The sequence below is a fragment of the Bubalus bubalis genome, chromosome 9, assembly GCF_019923935.1.
Source record: "Bubalus bubalis isolate 160015118507 breed Murrah chromosome 9, NDDB_SH_1, whole genome shotgun sequence".
NCBI lineage: Eukaryota > Metazoa > Chordata > Mammalia > Artiodactyla > Bovidae > Bubalus > Bubalus bubalis.
This window is the reverse complement of record NC_059165.1, coordinates 91,240,790-91,264,511: the sequence shown is the minus strand read 5'-3', so window position 1 is coordinate 91,264,511 and position 23,722 is coordinate 91,240,790. Positions and strand designations below refer to the sequence as shown.

General features: G+C 61.1%; 1 protein-coding gene across 3 annotated transcripts; it reads left to right on the top strand.

The window, feature by feature from the left end:
• The first annotated feature begins 1,284 nt into the window (after positions 1–1,284).
• On the top strand, positions 1,285–22,293 carry ZBTB7A (zinc finger and BTB domain containing 7A). Of its 3 annotated transcripts, none has more exons than XM_025293216.3 (3): positions 1,285–2,091; positions 11,701–12,974; positions 17,211–22,293. In XM_025293216.3, exons 2-3 carry the CDS (start codon positions 11,716–11,718, stop codon positions 17,737–17,739), a joined length of 1,788 nt encoding a protein of 595 aa, XP_025149001.2. In that variant the 5' UTR covers positions 1,285–2,091; positions 11,701–11,715; the 3' UTR covers positions 17,740–22,293. The 3 variants fall into 3 exon arrangements, with proteins under 3 accessions (XP_025149001.2, XP_025148999.2, XP_025149002.2); XM_025293214.3 differs by lacking the exon at positions 1,285–2,091 and adding an exon at positions 3,052–3,340; XM_025293217.3 differs by lacking the exon at positions 1,285–2,091 and adding an exon at positions 3,391–3,658.
• Positions 22,294–23,722: the final 1,429 nt, after the last annotated feature.

Below are 23,722 nucleotides of genomic sequence, written 5' to 3'. Positions count from 1 at the left end.
GCTGAGAAGAGTACCAGATATCTGAGGCTGGGTGGTACAGAAGGGACACTGAGTCACCCTTCTCTGGCTGAGTGGGTGGAGCTTGCGGGATGGCAAATAAGACCATTTAGGACGAAGGTCTGAGCTTCGAGTATCTACAGAGCCCAGGTACTACCCTGAGACCTGCAAATTGTGTTTCTGCTTGGCCCTTTCCCTCCCAGGGTGGATGAGAGGGTGGTTTAAAGAAGGAAGAGGGCTTATTTCCCAGGCAGGGTCGTTAGAGCAAAGTCCCTGGGTTCCGCCCTCACTCTGGATGGTTGTGGCCCCTCCCTCAGTCCCTTTCCACCTACCCAGGGGCTGGTTTCAGGCTGCAAGTCCTGGGACTGTCACTTCCCTTCTGGGGACCTCCAGGGTTTCCCCTTAAAGACAAAGTATTATTACAAAAGCCCATTCACCCCGTTTGGGAGTGGAGAAGCAGTGAGGTGCAGAAGGTTGGGGTGGAGAGGTGGAAAGCTTTGAAGTCAGAGGACAGATGTGCGTTTCACTAACGGCAGTGGAAGTTTCCTGCCTGTAAGGTAATGGTGGTAAAAAATGATAATAACAAGAATAATGACCATGGTCATGGCATTAGATGTTGGAATGGAAGTAAACAGGACCCCGGACAGAGCCAGCCACCTGAGAAGCGCTCAGTAAACGACCGCTGTGGAGCAGGTGCCAGCCCTCTCCGACCGAGGCAATGAGGAAGGGGGAAACTGAGGCGCAGAGCCCCCGCCAGGCGGCTGATCGCACCAGCCAGCCCTCCTCGGGTGCCTACTGTGTGCAGCGGGCAGCCGGCCTGGCCGGGTCAGTCTGTTCTCACCGCTCGTCCCCCTCCTCCCCCTCCCCCGTCCCCTCGCCGGACCTCTCCCACGACCGGGGAGGAAGTGGGAGAAATGGACAGGGGAAAAAAAAAAAGTTGGGCTGAGCCAATGCCTCCCCACTCTCCACCTCCGCCCCTCCGGAGCCACGCAGACCCTTGCGGGAGCGGACCGCAGAACCCAGGCGTCCGGGGCCGGGGCCGCGTCCCGCCCAGTGGCCCGCAGTTGGGTGGGGGAACTTGGAAAGCCGGGAAAACAACAGCCCAGCCCGCCCCTCGCCAACCCCTTCCCCCGCTACGCCCCTTGGCGCAGCGGGCGGAGGCGACTCCTTTATATAATCGCGGGCGAGCAGGTTGGCTGTTTCATTTAGGGACCCGGGAGCCCAGCGGACCCGAGCCATCAGCCGAAAACCCGCCCCCGGGTCCCCTTCCGCAGCTGGGCAAACTGAGGCCCCCGGAGAGAGCGGGCGCCAGGCCCGCCGTCCCCACCCCTTCGCCCCCTACCCACCCCCAGCAGCCAGGGCAGGCGCGACCCACGCCCGCGTCGGTCCTCGCAGTGCGCACAGCCCTCCCCGCCCCCGCTGCCATCCTGCCACGCCCCAGGCGTCGGGGGCAAAGCCCGCGCCCCCCCGCACCCGCCTCCGCGCAGAGGCTGGGGGCCTGTTTATCTGGAGGCCCCCACCCCCCCTCCACCCCGGGGGGCCCGCTCCCCCCGCGCCCCGGGGAGCTCTGGGGCCAGATAAGCTGGCAGGCTGGCACGGCGCCGCGCAGCGGGGCGGAGAGGTCAGAGGAGGGGGGGGCGCGCCGGGGGCGGGCTGGACCCCCCCCCAACTTGACAAAACCTAATAACAGCCCGGTCTCCCCGGCGCAGCAGGCGAAGCCCCACGGGAGGGCAGAGACGTGGCAAGAGGGGACCTGCCGAGCCTGTTCTGGCCTCTGAGGCCGGGGTGGGGGGGGCGGGCTGGGCGTGGGGGGGGCCGGCGGCTGCGGCACCTTTAAGACAAGGGAGGACCCCTCTTGCCCTCGGAGAAACCAGGAAGGGAGTCGCGAGCATCATACGGGGCTTTGGCTGTACTGTACAGTTACTGTAGGGGCAGTGACGCCGCCGCCGGAGCGAGGGAGCGACGAGGGGAGAGCCAGCGAGGGGAGAGCGAGACGCGGACCCCAGAGGCCAGCGGCCAAGGAACCTAGTCCCAACTCCGGGCCCCGGCCCCGCGCGCCCCGGCCCCGGCCCGGCCCCGGCCCGGCCCCGCGAGGTAAGTCAGCGCCCGACGCGGCCCCCAGCGCGGGGTGCAGGGCGGGGACGGGCCGGGGGCACTGCGCCCACCGCTGCCTTCTCGGGAAGGGGCGATCCCCGGAGCCGGGGACGTTCCGCAAGTTTCAGAGGAGGGGGTGGTTGGCAGCTGCCCGGAGGCGGGAGGCGCCCTGGATCCCGAGCTCGGGGAGGGGGCGCCGCCCGGGAGGGGGTTTTGGGGGCGAAGTGCACGGGTTTGTGCGGCAGCCCCCCCGCCTCTGTGCATGATTTTTGGGGGCTCCCAGGCGCGCGGGGAGAGGGGGAGGGGAAGCGGGGCTGCATTGAGGGTGGGGGGAGCCGGCGTGGGGAGATAGGGGGCGCGTCGCGTGCTAAGTTTGCAGCTGGGTACTGGGGGCGCTCTTGCCCCCCGGGGGCCTATTCGGTGTTGCGTGCATACGTTGGAGTTGGCCAGGATTGAGCTCCATGGGGGATGGGGGGGAGGGGGCTGAAAAAACAGGGAGGGGGGCTTTGCAAAGGGGGGGAAGGGGTGGGGTGTCCGGGTGGGCGGGCGCGGCCGCTGGGGCCTCTGGGCTTCGTAGTTCCCCCGCGCTTGTGGCTGGCAGGTGGCAGGCGGCTACGACTACTAGTTCCAGGGTGCCCTGCGCCGGCAGCCCGCCGCGGTCCGCGGGTAGGGGCGGTGCGGAGGAGGGGCGGTGAGCGGCGGGCTGGCGAGCCAATGATCGCGGGCCGATAGCGCGGCGCGGCTCGAGGGCGGGCCCTGTCGGTCCAGGGGCGGGGCCTGCAGCCGGGCTCCCCTTGCCTGGGGCCGGTGGCGGTCCCCGGCTTCCGGCTGCGCGGCCCGCGGGCCGGCCCCCTCCCCGCCCCGGGGCCCCTCCCCGCCTGGTTGTGTAACCGTCCCCAGCCCCCCTCCCCTCAGCCCCCCGCCCCCGGGGGGGAGGGGGTCACCCACCCGGCGCTCCCCGGGGAGGGCGGCGGCCCGGGCGGCCGCGAGGCGCAGGCGAGCCCGGGGATGCGCGGCCTAGTGCAGGCTGGGCCCGGGCGTGGGGGAGGCGGGCGGGCGGACCCAGATCCGGGGTAATTTGCATCGCCCTCCCCCCAGCCCGGGTGGGGATTGGCCGCCGGCGGCGGGGGGTGGCGCGGGGCCAGGCTCACTGCCGCCTCCCGGCCCCTCGGAGGGAGCCAGCCCAGCCGCAGCCGCCGCCACCGCCGCCGCCGGGGCCGGGCCCCCTCGCCGCTGCCCCGGGAAGGAGGTAGGAGCACCCCGCGCTGGCGGCGCGGTGGGGGCCCGCGAGCCGGGGCGGGGGCTGCGCGCTGCGGCCGGGGCGGGGGAGGGGGCCGCTTCCTGCCCCCGCCCGGGCCTGACTCAGCCTTGGGCGGGGGGACCGGCCTGGCCCCTTGCCCTGCCCGCGCGGCCGTCCGGCCCTGGCCCCGGGTGAGGGGACAGAGAGCACCCCTCTCCCCCGCCCGCGCCCCCAAAGCGCGTGACCCCGTCTCCTCTGGCCCGGACACCCCTCCTTCCCCTTGACGCCACCACCACGTGCGAACCCTGAGCTCGAGCAGAGGAGGGGGTAAGCTGGTGGGATCCGGCCCCCTTCCTCGCCCTCCCTACCTCCCTCCGTGGCCTAGGAATTGGCCCCCTCCCCCAGCCCCGTGCCTGGGAATCAGGCAGGGGCCAGAGCTGAGCGCTGGGGCTGGTGCACCCCCCTGGGCCCAGGCCTTTGCGGGTCCTGGGAGGCACTGTCCGCGCCGGCTGGCCGGTGGTGGGGGAGTCCAGTGGTCCGCAGCAAGATACTGCTGTCCAACCGGGCCTGGGCACCCAGTGGGCGCCTGCTGAATGTTTGGGGAAGGTAGCCAGCACTTGGCGGGGTGGCAAGGGGAGGCAGGCAACTCCTCTCTTCCCCTAGCCAGGCGGCGGAAGTGAGAGAGGTGTTGGTGCCCCTCCACCGGGTGTGCCCACCTGGCTCACCCATGGGTGGCGGGCTTGGTTTGCACCCCACCCCCCCACTGCCTCCCAGAGCAGGGCTGGAGCAGGCCCGGCCGGAGAGGGCGTCCAGGATTCCGTGTCAGCGCCCCCCCCCCCCACCTCCCAACAGGGCCAGGGCGTAACCCCGAGTGCGCCGCTCCCACACTGGGGGGGCCCTCCCCAGGGTCAGTGGATCATTTCCTACTGGGGAGTCCAGGCTGGGCTCTGCTGCTGCCCAGAACCCCAAGGCTCCAGGCTGGGGGCATTCTCCCCCGTGGGCCACCCGCAGTGGGGCCCTTAGATCACCCGGGCCTGGCACTTATCGGCTGGGCTCGGGGCTCTGTTTACCGCCAGCCATCGCTGTGGAGACGGGAGCCTGGGGGAGAAGGGGGGGGTGGGAGCTGGTGGCTGGGAGAGCGAAGCCCTGGGATCCGCATGCCTAATGAAGGAAAGAGGAGCCATCGGGGACACTGAAATTTTAATTCGTGGGTCACTTTGGGGGGGTATTTATTATTCAGTCCTGATTGGCTGCGTTGTGGCCAGTCAGCACCCTGGCCCCGGGCGGGGAGCCACACAACCCTTAGCACAGGCCCTCAGCAACGGGTGAGCAGCTGCAGGGAGCCCCTGCACCCTTTTCTTTGTGTGGCAGACTGAGGCCTCGCCGCGCTCAAGCCCCATCCACTGGGGAGAGTTCTCCAGGCAAGAGCTAGTCCTTCTGTGGGCTTTTTTCCTTCCTTCCTTTTCCCTGGACCCTTGTGATTGACCCAGAGTCGGTTGGTCTGGAGGTGGTCCCTGATGCCATGTGAGAGAAACTGAGGCCAGGAAGGAAGGCACAATACAAGTGTGGGGCCACAGGGGCTTAGACAAGCCTCAGAATGGTGCCGAATGGGGCAGGAGTGACTGAGGCCCGGGGGAAGCAGAGAGCAGGCCAAGGTCACCCAACCAGGGCTGGGTCTCACTCTTGTGGTCCTGCCTCCCAGCTCAGGTGGTGTCTAGAGTTTTTTGCATGTCACAGCCAAGGGGCACCTGCTCACCTGTTTTACAGAGGGCCTGGAGGTTGACTTTAGGCACCTGTCAGCCAAATGGAGCCTCTGCCCCAAGAGGACAGTGAGGCTCAGAGAGGGGAGGCAAGGTGTCCAAGGTCACACAGCAGTAGCCTCAGTGTCCCAGCGTCCCAGGACCTTCCCACCCTGTCTGAGCTGCAGCCCCACCCCTTGGCACCTTCGTCCCTGGAGACTGTGCGTGTTTTACAACCCATTATTCCTGAGGAGACCCAGGTTGCCTCACAGAGCCAAGACTTGGGGCCAGGCCCTCTGAAGCAGAGCTAGCCCGAGAAGGGGGTCCACTGGGGTTTCAGATTCCAGCCCACTTGCTTTGTGACCTTGGACAGGTCCCATGGTCTTTCGGAGCCTGAGCATCCTTCTCTGTGAAATGAGGTTACTGTGAATTCCCCCACTTACTGCCTGCAGGCCCACCTGTGTTCGCTTTCCTTCCCTCCCTCGTGGAGGATGCACCTGGGTCAGCTTGGGGTACAGCAGAGATCCTGTTGGGGGGTATGTGTGACTATGACACCCCCCCACCTGTCACCTTGTGCTCCAGGCACCTGATAGACCATAAACTGAGCTGCCCCAGCCCTGGGCAGTGGAGACCAGAGGAACAGCCTCAGGTGGGGGCCAGTGTGGTCCAGTCTCAGCCCGGCCCTCCCTTACCTCCATCTGAGGTCCACTTAGGAAGGTTGCCTCCCCTCTGCCAGCCTCAGTGTGGCCATCACTACAATGGGGAGATTACCTTTAGCCCCAAAGCATTGTCCTGAGGATGTACTCCGTGATTCTCCAGGGATGTTTGTCTAGTGACTGCTGGGTGGTGGCAGGGCCCAGGAGAGCCCCTCCTGCGTCTCTGTTCTGAAGCTCCCCCCCCCCCCCCCCCCCCACCCCCGATTTCACAGGTGTCAGCTGGACTCCAGCCCGGCCCCAGGCTCCCTGAGTGACCTTAGGCAGACCTCTCCTTTTTTTCCCTGGGCTGTCATAAGGCAATTCTGAGGGGGTGTGAGAATAAGCTATCCTCAGCCCCCAAGGCCCCCAGGGTGGGGGGATTTAGTCCCCTGCTGGCACCTGGGGCAGTGTGTGTGGGGGCAGGTGGGTGGAGCCCTGGAAGGACTAGTTCGGCGAGATGGAGCCAGACAGACGACCTGTGTTCGAATCCTGCTCTGCCGTGCGACCTGGGCAGGTTGCCTCAGTGACCTGGCCCATGAAGTGGGGTGGTGATCACAGGTGCCACTTCCCAGAGCTGTGAGGGTCGATGCTGAGGTGACTGAGACCTGTTGGGGGAACAGCCCCGGCCCTGGGGGGCCTGAGGCCCAAGTTTCTGAAGCAACAGAGTGCGGAAGGCGCCCTCTGGAGAATCTGGCCAGAGAAGCAGGCCCTCCATCTGTCCCCCAGCAGGCCGGGAACGGCCATGGGGTGGAAGCGTCCCCACCCACGCCTTTCTGGTTCAACTGGAAAACAGGGCCCTGTCCCTCCTCCTGTCAGGATGTGTTTGGTAGCCGGGAAGGGCTGGATCTGTAAGCACAGGAGCCTGGGGCCCGCATGGGCCATGTGCCCCTCTGTGCGTTTCCAGGCTGAGCCCTCCACCTGCTCAGGCTGCAGGTGGGGGCGGGGTGGTGCCTCCAGGTGACAAGTTGGCCTCTGGGGAGGGCATGAGGGAGCGATCTGGATGAAGAGAGGGGCAAGGCTCCTAGAAGTCACCCAGGCCTTTCCTGGGCATCTTGGATAAGCACGTGCAACCTGAGCTAAGGGCAGGGTAGACACTGGTGGGCTTCCATGAAGCCCAGCTTTGGTTACCCCCAGTGACAGGAAGCTTACTCCTTCCACCTCCACTGAGAACAGATCTGTCTTCTCAGGGCTTCCTCTTGAAACCTGGGCTTGGTGTCAGGGCTGCACTTCCTGGCCCACTACGGCGCTCAGAGCGTGGGAACAGGGTGGGCCTTGGCCCCACCCATGAGCTGGGGGTCAGATAGGAGCCCCATGACCTCCTAATCCCCACCCCCTCCGGTCTACACACACACACTTCCCAGTGGGCCCACAGCCTTCCTGCCTCTGGCCCTTTAAGGCCCGGGCAGGAAGCCCCTCCCCATTTAGGGCAATAAATGGACACATAAAATGGCCGAGGGCCTGTTTGCTGGTGTCTGGCCCAGAGGGAGGCCTGCGAGGACAGGCGGGCAGGGGGCCGGCCGACAGCTGGCAGCCACAGTCACCCTGAGCCGTTGGTGCCCCCCACCCCCAGACCAGGACGCTGCATTCCTGTCCCATTAAACCCCAGGCCGGGGACCGGGCCAGGCAGGGATTGGCACCAGGTCAGGGCGGGGTAACCCGTCAGGACCAACCTTGCAACACAGGCTGCCAGGCTGGGAGGGGGTGGGGGCGGCCAGGCGCTGGCCTGGCAGCCGCACCTGGGTGCCTGACTTGCTGTGTGACCTTGGGCCAGCTGCCTACCCTCTCTGGGCCCGTGTTTTTCCCTCTAGATGATGGCTCAGCTTCCTCCTGGGGCCTACCTGGCACTTCCTCGGCACATAGGAGATGGAGAGTGAGACGGATTCCCTCTGGTATAATGTTCAGGAGTGAAGTTGAAAGCCCCACCCCCATCCACAAGAGAGGGGGCAAACCACCTCATCAGGCCTTTGGGGACTGTCACTGGCACACAGTAGGTCCTAGGCCTAGGCTTGCTGAGTGGACTAGAGTGGAACCCTTTGCTACCGTCACAACTCCCAAGGAAACCGAGGTGCTTTTCTTGGTCCAAGGTCACCCAGCTTGGAGGTGGACAGACCAGGATGTGCTCCCGGGCTGCCGTGGCACATAGTAGGTGTCAGAGGTCCCTGAAGGAGTTTTCTTTTGTTCTCTCCCTGGGTGGGTGTGGGAGCCTGTAAACCCCATTAAGCTGCCCCCCTCCCTGACTCTCCTCCAGAAAGGCATCAGCTGACGGTTAACTACCTACCTGCTGCTGGCCACCCCCTTCCTGGGGGGTGTGGGTAGGAGGGGGAGGCCCGGCCCCAGTCCTCACCTTGCAACTGACCTTGGGGACTCCTCGGCCTCCTCCCCCTGACCCTGTCCTGGGGCGCTACCCTGGGCTTTGCCCCCTGCTGTTCTGGGGACCAGGTTTGGATGCTCCCAGCCTCACCGTGCATCCCCAGTGGATGAGTGCTGGCAGCTCAGGTCAGAGCATCTGAGTCCCAGCCTGGCCACTGCTCTTCTGTGTGACCTTGCCCTGGGTTTAGCACCTCTCTGAGCTCCTCATCTCTACAGCCTAGGCTCCAGTTAGGTCTTGAAAGTTAGGGCACCGAGGAGGGCCCAAAGCTGGCCCAGGTCCTAGCTTCCTGCTGCAGCAAGTGACCCTAGGTTGGATTGGAGGTGGGACTGGCACCGGCCCCTGGTACTGGGTGTGCCTGCCAGCCAGGTGGGCAGGGCTGGGCGTAGGCTCACTCCAGTGCATAGCTCTTTGGTCTTTGGTTCCTCCTGCTGTTTGCTGCACCCCTACTGTGTGCTGCCCAGGGGAGGGCTGGGTGTAGGGGCCTGGGAGCAGCCCAAGAGGGAGGAGGGCGCCCCACCTCCAGCCCAGGAGGAGCCTGCCGAGGCCTGCCCCTCGGCCGGCCGCCGAGTCAGCACCAAACGGCCCCGGAAATCCCATGGAGGCAAGTGTGGGGGTGGAGCTGTGATGAAAGACCGTGCCTTGGGTGGGTGTGGGCCTGAGCTCAGGGACCCTGGCCGTTGAGGGTGTGGACACGGCCAGCGTGGGGGGGTGGGGCTTCCTGGAGGAGAGCGGTTTCGTTGGCTCATCATTACCGAGGAAACTGCCAGTGCGGGAGCACCTACTAAGTGTCAGGTGCCGCCAGTAGGGCCTCTTAGAGCAAGGAAGGGCTCTCCCAGTGAGACCCTGCCATGGTGCACAGTGGGTGCTTAGTCATCAGTGCTTTCTGCCACCAGGACCCCACCTGACCTCCCTCTGCCATCTCACAGGGACTTCCTCCCCTTTCTTAGAGGGAGGGCCCCGAGAGGCCCCGTGGGGACAGTGGCCTGGGGCGTGGCAGGCAGGTGGCATGAGTTCTTGGAGAGAGGGTTAAGCCAGGTGGCCAGTTTAGTTTCCAGGCCGAGAAAAGAGGCTGCGGCTTGCTGGGAAGTGTGTAGGGGAGGGTTGGGGGACCACCAGCCTCTCGCCCCTGTGGGTTCCTGGGTCAGCCTCGCTGGGTGCTCTCGGCCTGGCTTCTTTCTAGCTGTCTCTGGGCCTCAGTGTTCTCATCTGTGAATAGGGCTCATGCTGCTTTCTTGGGGGCTTCCCTTGGCCTGCATCACCCCAGGCCTTGCCCTTGGGAGGAAAGTCTCACGTGATTTGTTGTTGTTCAGTTGCCAAGTTGTGTCTGACTCTTTGCGACCCCAGAGACTGCAGCACACCAGGCTCCTCTGTCCTCCACTATTTCCCAGAGTTTGCCCAAATTCATATCAGATGATTAGCTGGGGAAATAAGAGGCCCCAGCTGGGAAAGGGCAGGGACTCGGACCCCCAGACCCAACCCAGACCCAAGGACTGCCCCACACAGCAGGCTGTGTGCGTTTGGCCCGGGTCTTCCAGCTGGTGGAGACCCAGGCCCAGGGCTTGATCCATCGCCCGAGGATGGGTTCAAGGACGGAGCCTGCTCCTTTCCAACTGGGTGACTTTGCACTTGAAGTAGGTCTGCACCAGCGCCTGGCCTGGTGGGGAGGTGGGGGTGGAGTGGCCATGGCAGGGGTGAGTCACTTGGACCAATTCAGGTCCCGACCTAGAGGCCCCAGGAGGCACCTGAAGGGACACTGGCAGGCAGGGCAAGGGTGGCCATCTTGGCGTGTTGGTGGCCTGAATCAGAGGAGGGGCTGAGGCTGGTCTGATCCGGAGGCCCATCTGCCCACTTGCTCCCAGGGGCCCGGGGCCAGACGGCAGATGGTGGCAGGGGGTGGGAGCCGCCACAGGGGGCTCTGCTGAGGCCTCCTGTGGCCGAGCCTTGGATGGGGTCGCGCCCCCCCACCCCCCATCCTCCTGCTCCCAACAGCCACATCTGAGCCTCCCCCCGCACCCACCGCGGACTGGCGGAACAGAGGGGGGAGCTGAGCAGCTGGTGCGGTCGGCAGGAAAGAGGGCGGGCCGTGGAGAGAGGCGTCCCGGGAAGTGTACTGGCTGCCTGCGCGCCACACAAAGGCCTCTGTGTCGGCCTCAAGGCCCGGACCCTGCTCCCAGGCCGGCCCTGGGTCCTTGGGACTGGCTGGGCCAGCCGCCTGCATCCCGCAAGAGGCCTACCTAGCAGGAGGGATCGGGTTAGACCTGAGCTGGGTCACTCAGCTGGGGGTCCCGGGGAGGCTGAGGACGGCTGGATTCAGGCTCTCTCCTCAGGGACAAGCGGGGGCTCAGTCCTGAAAGCAGGCCAGCTGGGCCCAAGGAATGTGGGTTTTGTTGGGTGGCTCTGGGCAGCCAGGGGTTCCCCGGAGAGGGTGGAGGATGGGGACAGGAGCCAGGGGGTTGCACAAGCGCCCGAGTGGGTGGATGAGTCACAGCCCAGGGGAAGGCGGAAAAAAGGAGGGGGGGAGAGGGGCGAGACTGAGTCCCCCTCTGGCCGTGCTCTGCCAAAGGCTTCTGCCCATTTGACAGATGGGGAGACTGAGGCCTTAGAAGCGGCAGAGTCTTGTCCTAGGCTAACAGTACAGACAGGGTGGCCAAAAGGAGAGGAACTGGCTGGGCAGGAGGTGGGCAGGAGGCCCCTGGCCCCCCATTACTCCTTGACAGGGTCAGCTCAAAGTAGGCAGGGAGGAGCATCTGACAGTGGCCTCGTTCCCCCCAGTTATTCACTGCAAGGGCTGAGCCATGTCCTGGGGGTCCACATGGCAGGAAGGGGTTCCTCCTGCAGAGTCGTGGCCCTACCCCACCAGGGCACACCCATGGCCCCCATGGTTCTGGCCAGGTCCCCAGGTCTTGGCCTCACCCCTTCCTGCTGACTCAGAGCCCCCCAAGAGAACTGGGCCTGACCAAGCAGCAGGAGGGAAGGTTAGGGATGCCAAGGGGTCGGGCAGGGTTGGACAGCCACACCGTTTGGGTAATGGCTCTTGGGTCAGGCACCCTGGGTTTGAATTGAGGATCAGCCACGGGGCCCTGGGACTCCCTGAGCCTCACTTTCTCACCTCTGCAGTAGAGACCACGCTGCCTATGGGACTGCTGGGTGCTCAGCCAGGACAGCACACAGTGGGTGCCTTATGTCACCACCCCCGCCTCCTAGAGAGCGGGTGGGCAGAAGCCTGTGCTCAGATTCACTAGGATGCAACTCATGCTGGGCATTTATTGAGCACCTTCTGTGTGCTCCCACACCACTTCAAACTGCCCCTCAGCTGGGCTCTCCCATCCATTAAAGAGGGGAGGGGCCTTGTGTTCATCTCTGAAGCACCCGGCTGGGTTTCGCCAGTGTCATCTCATAGTGATGACCACGGACCACAGACCATCCTAATGCAGAGCCAGGGAAACTGAGGCTGGGGTGGGGGGACTACTCTCCGAGGGTCCTGCTGCCTGGCCAGTTGGCCCCATCCGTACCTCCCCACTCTCCACCCCCGACCCTCATGACCGCTCCTTCCTGGTGCTGCAGGTCTCGGCGCGGAAGATGGCCGGCGGCGTGGACGGCCCCATTGGGATCCCGTTCCCCGACCACAGCAGTGAAATCCTGAGTGGACTCAACGAGCAGCGGACACAGGGCCTGCTGTGTGACGTGGTGATCCTGGTAGAGGGCCGCGAGTTCCCCACGCACCGCTCGGTGCTAGCCGCCTGCAGCCAGTACTTCAAGAAGTTGTTCACATCAGGCGCCGTGGTGGACCAGCAGAACGTGTACGAGATCGACTTCGTCAGCGCTGAGGCGCTCACGGCCCTCATGGACTTCGCCTACACGGCCACGCTCACTGTCAGCACGGCCAACGTGGGCGACATCCTCAGCGCTGCCCGCCTGCTTGAGATCCCCGCTGTGAGCCACGTGTGCGCTGACCTCCTCGACCGGCAGATCCTGGCAGCCGACGCAGGCGCCGATGCCGGGCAGCTGGACCTCGTAGATCAAATTGATCAGCGAAACCTCCTTCGCGCCAAGGAGTACCTTGAGTTCTTCCAGACCAATCCCATGAACAGCCTGCCCACCACCGCGGCCGCCTCCTTCCCATGGTCTACCTTTGGCGCATCCGACGATGACCTGGATGCCACCAAGGAGGCCGTGGCTGCCGCCGTGGCCGCCGTGGCTGCTGGCGACTGCAATGGCTTGGATTTCTACGGGCCTGGCCCCCCGGCTGAGCGGCCCCCGGCCGGGGATGGGGATGAGGGCGACAGCAACCCAGGTCTGTGGCCAGAGCGGGATGAGGATGCCCCGGCAGGGGGCCTCTTCCCAACCCCCGTGGTCCCGCCATCCACCGCCACACAGAACGGCCACTACGGCCGGGGCGGGGAGGAGGAGGCGGCTTCACTGTCGGAGGCAGCCCCGGAGCCAGGCGACTCTCCAGGTTTCCTGTCAGGCGCAGCTGAGGGCGAGGACGCAGACGGGACTGATGCGGACGGGCTGGCGGCCAGCACACTGCTGCAGCAGATGATGTCGTCGGTGGGCCGGGCGGGGGCGACCACAGCGGGGGACAGCGATGAGGAGTCACGGGCGGACGACAAGGGCGTTGTGGACTACTATCTGAAGTACTTCAGCGGCGCCCACGACGGGGACGTCTACCCGGCCTGGTCACAGAAGGTGGAGAAGAAGATCCGGGCCAAGGCCTTCCAGAAGTGCCCCATCTGCGAGAAGGTCATCCAGGGTGCCGGCAAGCTGCCGCGCCACATCCGGACCCACACGGGCGAGAAGCCCTACGAGTGTAACATCTGCAAAGTCCGATTCACCAGGTGAGTTGGCGCCTCCGTGGTGGGGAGTTGGGGTGCTTCCCGGGGGCCCCTGGTCCAGTGGCCGCACACGGCCCCCACGCCATCATGTGTGCACACACACGTTCACATCCTGCCTCCATGTGCAAAAACACCCTACAAGGGTGCCTACTCCATTGGTGCACCCTCCACCCCCGTGTGCCTGTCAAAAGAGCCTATGACGGGAGTGGGCACACAGCGCCTAAACAGGCTGACCACTTAAACCTGAAGTGTGCCAGGTGGTGCCGAAATGTGTGAGGCTGGAAGGAAGAGCCCAAGCAGCAGCTCTTTTTCTTTTCTAAAATATTTTTATTTATTGCATCGGGTATTAATTGCATCGTTCAAATCTTTCTTTTTGGCGCACGGATTCTCTAGCTGTGGTGCTCATGGCCTCAGGAGCTCCGAGGCACGTGGGATCCTAGATCCCCAACCAGGGACCAAACCCACGTCCCAGGCATTGCAAGGCAGATTCTCAACCACTGGAACACCAAGGACATCCCTGGCATAGCTCTTCTTCTTTTTCCCTGTGGTGGTTCTTCTCCAGACTGGAGAATCTGGGCCTTGGGAGAACACCACAGCCCCACTGGGAGCAGGGCACTCTGGTTGTTGTGTTTAACTTACAAGCCTTCCATGAGCCCAGGGAACCTGCTTCATTCAGCCAACATGTATGAGTGCCTGCTGGGTGCCAGGTCCTGTTCTCAAAGTAGAGACATACCAAAATCCCCATGGGGGCGATGGGCATATGCAAGATATGACCACAGAATTGATAACATGAGTTGGTGGAAAATGCTAGGGAGGAAAAGAGCAGAGAACCGGGCAAGAGGGCAGCTGTGGGTGCTGCCTACCACAGGGAGGCTTCCCCGAGGACTGAGACCTAAAGGAGGAAAGGGCAGGAGCCACAGGGAGAGGGGAAGGGAAAGGCAGAGAGGGAAGCGCCAGTGCAAAGGCCCTGAGGCTGGTTCAGCTTACAAAATGGGCTACAGCCAGTGGAGGAAGAAGGGCACAGGGGTCACTGGGCTTGGTCCCTGGAGAGGAGGTGTCTGAGGCCAGGTTTTAGGAGTCCAGAGGTGACAGGCTGGGCTTTGTGGGTCAGCCCAGTGGGGGCGGGGGGCTGGCTGGTGTGCAGGGGCCTTGCCAGGCTGGGTGACTCAGCATCACCCCCTACCCTCATCCACCCTGGGGTTCCCCCAGCCACGCCCACCCAGGCTGAAGAAAGAGGCTATTGTCCCAGCTTCCCAGCCCCACCCCATGGGGGTAGAATCTGGGGGCTGACCCCTGGCCCAGTACCCGGGCCCCCTCCCCAGCAGGCCAGGAGAGGAGGGTGTGGCTGGGACTCCAGGACCCAGGAGTGCCAGGCAGGGGCAAAGGGCACTGGCTGGGAGGCAAGCCACCTGGATGGTGGCTTGGCTTCCCCTTTTGGTGAGATTGGGGTGCTGGTGGTCTTGGGGTCCTTCCTCTCCCTCCAGACATGGGGAGGGTGGACTGGGATAGCTGGGGTCCTGCCCTCAGGATCTCTGAGCCTGGGAGGAACAGCTTGGAGGAGACCTAGCAAGCCTGAGTCTGGAGAGGCAATACCCCCACCCCACCACCCATCCCGCCAAGGCTCAGTTTCATCTAATCTGGAGTTCTCCGGGCCGCCCCACATTCAGCTTGGGGCTGATTCTGTTTACTGATTCCCTCAGTCAGGGAAACTGAGGCATGGAGCATCTTCCTCCCGTATGCCCACCTGGCTCCTCTCTGCCCACCCCCAGGGCCTCAGCTCCCACCCCTCCCTCCAGGCTGGGGAGCCTAGGGGCCCCTCTGAGTCACACTAGAGAGTTGAGTAAGCGGGGCCTGTGGCGGCCGGGGCTATAATTACCCGGGCCGGGGCTTGAAGTGATGAAACCCAGGCTGCCTCCACCGCCCACTGCACCTTGGCGCAGCCCCCAACCCTCTGTGCAACTCAGGGCAATTCACTTCCCCTCTCTGAGCTTCTAAGCCTCAGTTGGAGAAATCTCTGTGTGGTGCTAGAATAGTCTGAGTCCCTCCTGTTCCCTCCATGACGTGGCCCCAGGATGTGAGCAGGGCACCTGGGAGGCCATGTTAGTGGGCTCTGAGCAGGCAGAATGGGGAGCGCCTGGCAATTGCCATCGTCTTCCTGGTGACAGCCTCAGTTAATCTAGGGAGCACTGAGTTCATTATGGCCCAAATTCTGTTGGCTCATGTGAGGGTAACAGGCCAGAGAGTAGTCAAGTGTCTGGTTGCATAGGGCCAGGATTTGATCCTCAGGACAGCAAGGAGCCTAGAAGAGTTAGAACAAGCAGGGACATCAGCTCTCTGAGTGATGCCAGAGGAAGAGACTTGGGACTGAAAGAGGCCAGGTGGCAGCAGGGGATGGGTGCAGGCCTTTGTCTTGGTGTTGGGAAAGACTTCCTGGAGGCAAAGGAGCATTTCATGTGGGGTTTTGAAGGATGAGTAGGAGTCTCTTAGTCCTGGCACTAAAGAAGTTCTCAGTCTGGTAGACATCAGAAGGGAGAGACCCAGAGGGACTCCATAGAGTGCAAGAGTCTGCAGCAAGGAGCAGGTCAGATGCTTGCCGGAGCTCTGGAGATCCAGGTCCCTGCCCCTGCCTTGTGGATTCCTGCCTGGAATCCACCCCCATCAGTATGAACCAGCATAGTGCAATAGAAATACCATGTGAGCCACCTCTGTGACTTTGCATTCTCTGGCAGCCACATTTTCAAAGAGTAAAAGGAATAGGTGAAAGTAATCTTAATCATATTTTGCATAGTCTGTTAGTTCCATTTCAACATATGATTAATAAGCAAAATTGTAAATGAGATATTTCACATCACTTTGAGTAAAGGAAGTCTTCAGAATCTGGGGTGCCTTTTGCACTTCTTGCACACCTTACTTTGGACCAGTCACATTTCAAGAGCTCAGCAGGACAGAGCAACACTTGCACCATGGTAACCCCAGAACTGATGAGATGATCAGTTTTGTAGGCCAGAGGTCCCAGGCTGAGCCTGGTCCACACTGCTGTTTGTGGGGTGAGAGGGGCAGGGAGGGACCCTGGAATCATACCCTGCTCTCATGGCTCACAGTTCAGACAGGGAGACAGACGAGAAATAAGATGGTAGCGCGAGAGAGCAAGAGTGAAGGAGTCTGGTTGGGCCTCTCTGAGAAGGTCACATTTGGCCAAAATTCAGTTGTGAAGATCTGAGAGGAAAAACAGTGCTCTGGTCGTGAGAGCAGCATGTGTGAGGGCCCTGATGTAGGCTCGTGGTTCTTGGTGTGCTGGAGTCATAGCCAGGAAGCCAGCATGGCCAGAGTGGAATGAGGCAGGGGACGGGGGACTTGGTTACTGCTATGACCAACTGCCCTGGATTTCCAGTGACCCAGGGGTTTCCCAGGACAGAGATCTTTCAGAGCTAAAACCAGGACTATTTAGCCCTCTCAATCACCAATCCCTCCAGCACCCACGGCATTCTGTCTTGTTCTCTGGAGCATTTTCAGCACCTGGAACAGGGCTTCCCTGGTGGCTCAGATGGTAAAGAATCCACCTGCAATGCAGGAGACTCTGGTTTAATCCCTGGGTGGGGAAGATCCCCTGGAGGAGGGCATGGCAACCCACCCCAGTATTCATGCCTGGAGAGTCCCATGGACACAGGAGCCTGGCGGGCTACAGTCTATAGGATCACAAAGAGTCAGACACGACTGAGCGATTAAGCATGCACACACTCAGCAGGCTTAAATACCTGTAGTGTGAAGCTATGCGTCTGCCACTGGGCAGAACCCTAGGCAGGAGAGAGGCGTCTTCCCTTCCTTCTTCTATGGATAAGAAAGGGGTTTCAGTGGGACTTTCCTGATGGTCCAGTGGTTAAGAATGCGCTTGCCATCTTGCCATCTCTGGTGAGTGAGCTGATCCAGCAGTGTTGACAAAAAAAGAAAAAGGGTTTTAGAGGTTCGGCTGTTGTCCCGAGGCCACACAGCCAGCAGGGTCTGAGGCCCTTTTTACACCTTCGTGGGTTCCTCAGTGCTGTTCTCAGAATGAGGACCTAAACCTGCTCACCGTGTTCTGCTGGGGTGCCCTCCCCGCCCCCCCAACCCAGGGTGCAGCCCCTCTTTTCATGAAGGTCCCAGTTTCCCGCTCCAAGGCCAGAGGGGCGGGCTGGGCAGGGCTGCCATCCCGGGAGGGGGGCTGCCCTCCGGCGCCTCCGCTGACCCTCGGCCCGTCCACAGGCAGGACAAGCTCAAGGTGCACATGAGGAAGCACACGGGCGAGAAGCCGTACCTGTGCCAGCAGTGCGGGGCGGCCTTCGCGCACAACTACGACCTGAAGAACCACATGCGTGTGCACACCGGCCTGCGGCCTTACCAGTGCGACAGCTGCTGCAAGACGTTCGTGCGCTCCGACCACCTGCACAGACACCTCAAGAAGGACGGCTGCAACGGCGTGCCCTCGCGCCGCGGCCGCAAGCCCCGCGTGCGGGGCGGGGCGCTCGGGGGGCCCGACCCCGCTCCAGCCGCGGGGGCCCCCGCGCCCCCACCACCTGGCGCCCCCGCCCCGCCTGGCTCGCCCGAAGATGACACCGCCACCGCCGCGCGGCGCAATGGCCAGGAGAAGCACTTTAAGGACGAGGACGAGGAGGAGGATGAGGCCAGCCCCGATGGCCTGGGCAGGTTGAATGTAGCGAGCGCCGCAGGGGGAGGCGACGGGGGCTCCAGGGCCACCACCGCCGACGGCAGCTTCGCGGCTGGACTCGCTTGAAAAACCAAAAAAAAAAGCAAAACAGAAACCCGAGAAAGAGAGAGAGAGCAAATCACCCACCACCCCCCAAAAACACAAAAAAAGAAAATCTATCTATATACAGATATCTATATCTATATATATATATATATATATACAGATATATATATATGAAGCGTCACAGAATCTAGGGTAGTGCTTTTCTCCGATTTTCTTCTTCATGACCGTTCTCCCCCTCCATGGGGACCCTTGCCCCACCCGCACCCCACCCCCAGCCCCCAGCCCCGCTTCTCCCCCACCCCATCGATGGCTTTTGGGGCTTGGTTTGGGGTTTTTGTGGGACACAAGGATTCTGAACTCCCTGGGTGACCCCCCCACCACCACCACTGCCACCGGGTTTGGGGTCTGGGGTCCCATCTGAGGCCTGATCAGGATCCCAGGTCCCGGCAGGGGTGAGGGTGGTCTCGGGGGAAGCCGGGGACCCAGGTGGTCTTTTCTTTTCCTTCCCTCACTGGTTTCTAGAGTCTTTGAGACAAGACCTTAAAAAATGATTTCTGTCCGCTGTGAGCGGACGTTAAAATGGCCCCATCCCCACCCCCACCCTCCTTCCTCAGGGCACTTCCTAAGTGGGGGTCTCCCCCTCCATCTCTCCGACTGCCTCCTTGCCTCCCATTCCTGCCTGTGGGCCCCCATTATGTCCTGGCCACTGCAACACAAATCTATTTCCAGGCGTGGAGAAAGGGAAGAAGATGGGGAATGGGGGGATGCCAGGGTGACTCCCCAAGGGCCCCCGCCGCCTTCCTTCACGGCACTTACAACCTGGCGGGACCCAATGGGCCACCACTCAGGGCGTCCCTGCCACCCCCTGTCTTCATCCCCCTGACCCCATGAGATGCTTGGAGATTGGAAACTATTTGTCTTCACCCACTCCCCTCCCTAGCCCTCTCCCAGTTTTTAAAAGCACTTTTTATTAGATTTTTTTTCCCTCTTTTCCTCCTTAAAGACAAAATTTATATATAGATATATATATATATAAAAAATATACTTTTCCTCAGAGGAGTGGACGATAGCAAGGGGGTGAAGGAGCCAAGAGCAGGAACCCAGGGTCTCACAGTGTCAGGGATGGGGGAGCTAGAGTGTCCAGAAGTTCCAGTGTCACAAAAAGCAATAAAAACAAGATTTTACAAAAACGAAAGAAAAAAAAAAACAACAAGACAACCAACCACAAATAGGAGTCTTGGCACTTTGTAACAGAACGGGTACTACACTTTATCTTAATTTAAAAAAAAATGTTTACAAGTTGCAACCAACTTCTATGAAAAGTCAAAAAGACAAAAAAAAAAAAAAAAAAAACCGAGCGAGAGAGAGAGAGAGAGCGAGCGAGCGAGAGAGAGAGCAAACAAATTCCTAAAAGTCGATTTATTTTTGTACAAAATAATAAAAAGACAAACCCACCACAGACGTAGAATCCACTTCTGTTCCCCGAGTTGAGCAAAGGGGGTCAGGAAGTCACGGGCGAGCGAGGGCAAAGCCTTCTAAGGCATTTGTGCTTTACCACAGGGGCTTGCCTTCAGGCAGGACTGTGGGGTTTTTGTGTTTCTGCCGTGTCCCCCCCACCCCCACCCCACCAAACCCGCCCCCTCCCCCTTCTGTCCCTTTTTTGGGTTCTGATTTTGAGATGTCTCATCAACTGCTAGCCATACAGTGGCCACCATTGTCCGCGGGGACCCTCCTTACCGACTCCCCAGCTCAGGGATGGGCCCGAGAGAGGGCTGGCCTTCCAACCAGCCAGAGCATTCCTGTCTCCCTGCCCTTGTCCCCCACGCACATACACACCCCCGCCCTTGCTGTCCCCCAACCTCCAACATGGCCGCCCTTCCTGTGGCCACCGGGGAGCTGCCATCTTGGATCCACAATCCCCGTCGAGGTGGGCAGCAGGGGGCCCCACCTCCAGGGCCTTAGATTCCCCCTGCACCCCTCTTTTTACTCAAAGGCACTGACTGTAATTGGGGGCTGGCACCTGCCTCCCCCCAGCCTCTGGCCCCCACCCTCCCAAAGGCCCGGTGTTGACCGAGCCACAGGCCACGGACTGGGGCCAGGGCTGGGGAGACCATGTTGCCAGAGGCCAGGGCACCCTTCCCCCAAACCCCTAACCCCCTGTCGCATATGCAACCCTAGCGTGGGACCCTGTAAATAGACACTGCTGAGCTGAGACCCTTCCTAGTCAAAGCCCGAGGTGCAGGGGCATCCCTGCCCCCCCACCACTTCCAGCCACTGGCCCGTCACCCCTCACCCCTCTGTTCTGTGACAAACCCCATCTTGTTCTTATTTTTAAAGGGAAGCTTTTAAAGAAGGCAACTTTCATCATTGTTTCTACAGGATAGTTTTTGTTTCCTCCTGCTCCCCCTAACCCCCGAGCCCATCAGCCCCCCAAATGTCTCAGGACACCCCCTCCTGAGGGGGGTGGCAGGGGAGCCCAGGGCCGGGTGGCCCCGTCCACACCCCAGTGTCCTGAGGCGAGCTCGACTGCCCAGGCCAGGGACCCCCACCCCACCCCACCCCAGCTCCCAGAGAGGTTCCCTGAGGGGCTCAGCCCTCTCCACACCCCCTCGCAATAGAACCAACTGAAACATCATAGCTGTCATCCTGGCCAGGGGTGACCTGACTTAGGGGAATCCAGGCCTCCAGGACTACGGGGTGGGGAGGGGGGCCAAGGGCTGAACCCCCTGCCGAGCACACTTTAACACAAACCTCCTTGGGAATTGCACTAAATCCTTGCCCCTAGCTCTGCGCTCAGCTTCCGCCAGCCCTGCCCACCCACTCCGCCTTAACCCCCCCTCTTGCCGCCCGCCCGCTAGCCTGTCTCGGGGGGCCACAGCATCTGCATGGGCCCAAAGCCGGGACCCCACCCCCACCCCCCCAGCTCAGCCCCCCACCCCCAACTCCGCGCAATCACATACTGTATATAGACGTGGATCAATTTTATTTTTATTCTTTAAATTAAGGTCGTGATAAAGTGTTGCCAAAGATAACTGCTGAATTCTCGCGTTTCAGGAAACAAACAAACAAAAAACTATTTGAGGGGGAACGTGCTGACTGTTCAGAAAGGACACAGCAAAAAGTTTTTTTGTTTGGTTGTTTTTTTTTTTTTTTGTGGTTTCTTTTTTTGGGGTGTTTTTTTTTTTTTAAACTGCCTGGTACAAAAAAAAAAAAAAGAAAAAAAGAAAAACAGCGAAATTGTTATTTCCATCATCTTGGTGAAGCTGAGTGGATGTGTGTGTGTGCGTGTGTGTGTGAGAGTGAGGTCCGGGCACAGGGGGAGCTCCAGGCGGGGGCTCTGGGGGCACCCCAGGGTTGGGGGCAGCGGTGGGCCTGGCAGGATGGTGGGGGCCAGAACCCTCACCTGGAGCGGTCTCGAGCCTGCAGGACCAGAGAGAAAGAGAGAGAATTAGCATAATTGCTGCTGCTCCCTGGCTAGCCCCTCACCTTGATCCCCACCCCGCCTTTTGAGATTAAGAGAAAAAAATAAAAAAGAAAAAAAAAACTTAAAAACCAGTGAATGTAAAGTGCCGGACCAGGCCCAGCCTGGCAAGGGTGTGGGTCTGGGCCTGTACCCAGGCAGGCTCCCCTGGGGCCATACCAAAGTCTGCCCCCCCACCATGACCGGCTCGCCCAGGAGACCCCTCATGGCCCTCCTGTCTTGTCACCCTGTTTGTACCTGGCTGTCCCTTTCCTTTCTTCTAAGGGAGTGGGGTCTTGGGTGGGGGGAGGAGCCCCCAGCCCCTTAGAGGGTCTTCTGGGGGAGTCTTTGCACTACTGAGATCCATCTCATCTCATGTGGTGGGACAGAGGCAGGGGCCCCTCCAGGACCAAGGCAGTTCAGGAAGCCAGGATTGTAGGAGGTGAGAAACGGAGAGACTGAAAGGAAGAGCAGGAGAAAAAAATAAAAATCCACACAAAAAAAGCAAAAATCCTATTTTTTGAGAAAGAAAGATATTTATATTTGCAGTTTTATTTTAAAAAGTTATTTAAGCTGAGGAAGCAGCCTTCCTGGAGCGGGAGTAGGGGGATGTTGGCTGGTGCAGGACGGGTCAGGGCCTGGGGCACCCCAGGAGTGATAACCTCAGAGTAAGACTAGCTCGCACTAAATATATAGATTTACAGGGGGATGGGGGCAGGGCTGGGGAGGGAGGGGCCTGGGGAGACCCCCATCCCGCAGCTGGAGCTGCCTGAAGGCTGTGGCCACGGGTCCCCCCTGCCCCACCCAGGCCCACTTACATGAGGTGCCTTGGACTTTGGGGGGCCAGGCCTGGTGGAGCAGGGCGGGGTGGCGCCCTCGGGGGGCACAGAGCACAGAGCAGACATTCCAGAGACTGTATTTGAGAGTCTTTATAAAGTGTGGGAGATTAAAAAAAAAAAATCAATTGATAAAAATGCACTTTTTGGGGGTGGGGAGGGAGAAGCTTTAAAAGTAATAATAATAAAAAAACAAAAAGACAAAAGATGATGAAAAACTAGACAAAAAAATCATTTTTCTTGTACATAAAAAAAACCACTAAACGCAGCCTGTTATGACCGCTGCTGTCTCAGTTGCCTGATTTTGATGTTCTTTGTGTTTTGTTGCGGGCCGGGGAGCGGGGAGGGAGACAGGGGAGTGGGGATGGGGGGCTGGGGGGCCCCTTCCCTAGGGGCTGGGCCCCTGTCCACACTCCTTGGGGGCTCCGCCTATTCAAGTTCCTTAAGCTCAACCTGACCCTTCCTGCCAGGCCTGGATGCAGTGACCTGGATGCAGTGACCCCATCTCTGGGCTCCTAGGGAGGGGTAGGTGTCGCCCGCAGTGCCAGACCCGGGAACCCCTACAGAGGAGGTGACCTGTACCCCCCAGGCACGGGTGGGTGGCACCAGGAAGGGACCTGAGGGATGGTGAGGGCAGGGGTGTACAGGGAGGACTGGCCAGGCAGGCTCCTTGGTCACCTGCAGGGTTTCTGGAGGCCCTGGGTGGGGTGGCCTTGGCCAGGGAATCCCGTCTTCCAGAGGGCCCTGCTGACATGCTCCAAGATCTGAGCTGACCGCGCCCCCTACAATTCATGGTGGGGGAGTCAGGCCAGGGCCCACTCACTGGGGAGGGGGCCGTCAAAAGGCTTCAGCCCCCACCTCTGGTTCAGGGCCCTGGGAGGGTCCTTCCCACTTCTGTCTCCTAGACTCACTGGAGCCAGCAGGGCTGGGGTGGGGGCAGGGTGATAGAGGGGCCACCATGACCTGGGAGGCCCTGGCTGGGAGGTTGCAGAGTGATGATTCCAGGGGTCTTCCACCAGTGGTGAGGTCACTTACCTATCTGTGCTCACGTGGACCCAGGCCTCCAACTTGGGCTGGGTGGGGTTGGGGGTTAGGGGTTCCATGGCCAGATCCCACGGGGACCTGAGCCAGCCATGAAAGAGACCGGAGGCCTCTGATGAGGATGGTGAAGGACGATGGCTCTGCAGCTCCTCGGCCCAGGAGGGCATCTTCACTTAGGCTCCCCTGCCTCCCATGCTGCGAGAAGTCTTGCCGTGTTCAGAGAACTGTGCAACCATCCCCTCCATCTAGTTCCAGAACATTCTCACCACCCCATCAAGACACCCCTCCCCACTTGAGCACTCACTACATATGCCCCTCTCCCACCCCGGGTACCCACCCTGTCTTTGTGGATCTGCCTGTTCTGGATGTTTTATGTAAATGGAATCACACACTACGTGGTCTTGTGTGTCTGGCTTCTCTCACTGACCATCCTGTCCTCAAGGTTCATCCACATTGTGGCGAGTGTCAGTGCTTCGCTCCTTTTTAAGGTCGGATCATTTTCCACTGGGCTTCCCTGCTGTCTCAGTGGTAAAAAATCTGCCTGTAGCATAGGAGACTCAGATGTGGGTTTTGGTCCCTGGGTCTGGAGGATTCCCTGGAGACTGTGGCAACCCACTCCAGTATTCTTGCCTGGAGAATCCCTTGACAGAGGAGCCTGGCGGGCTAC

Bases quoted from the DNA above. Each gene is read 5' to 3' on its own strand.
- ZBTB7A (XM_025293216.3), top strand. From the start codon at position 11,716: ATGGCCGGCGGCGTGGACGGCCCCATTGGGATCCCGTTCCCCGACCAC. The intron at 12,975-17,210 runs GTGAGTTGGCGC...GCCCGTCCACAG, and splicing joins TGCAAAGTCCGATTCACCAG to GCAGGACAAGCTCAAGGTGC.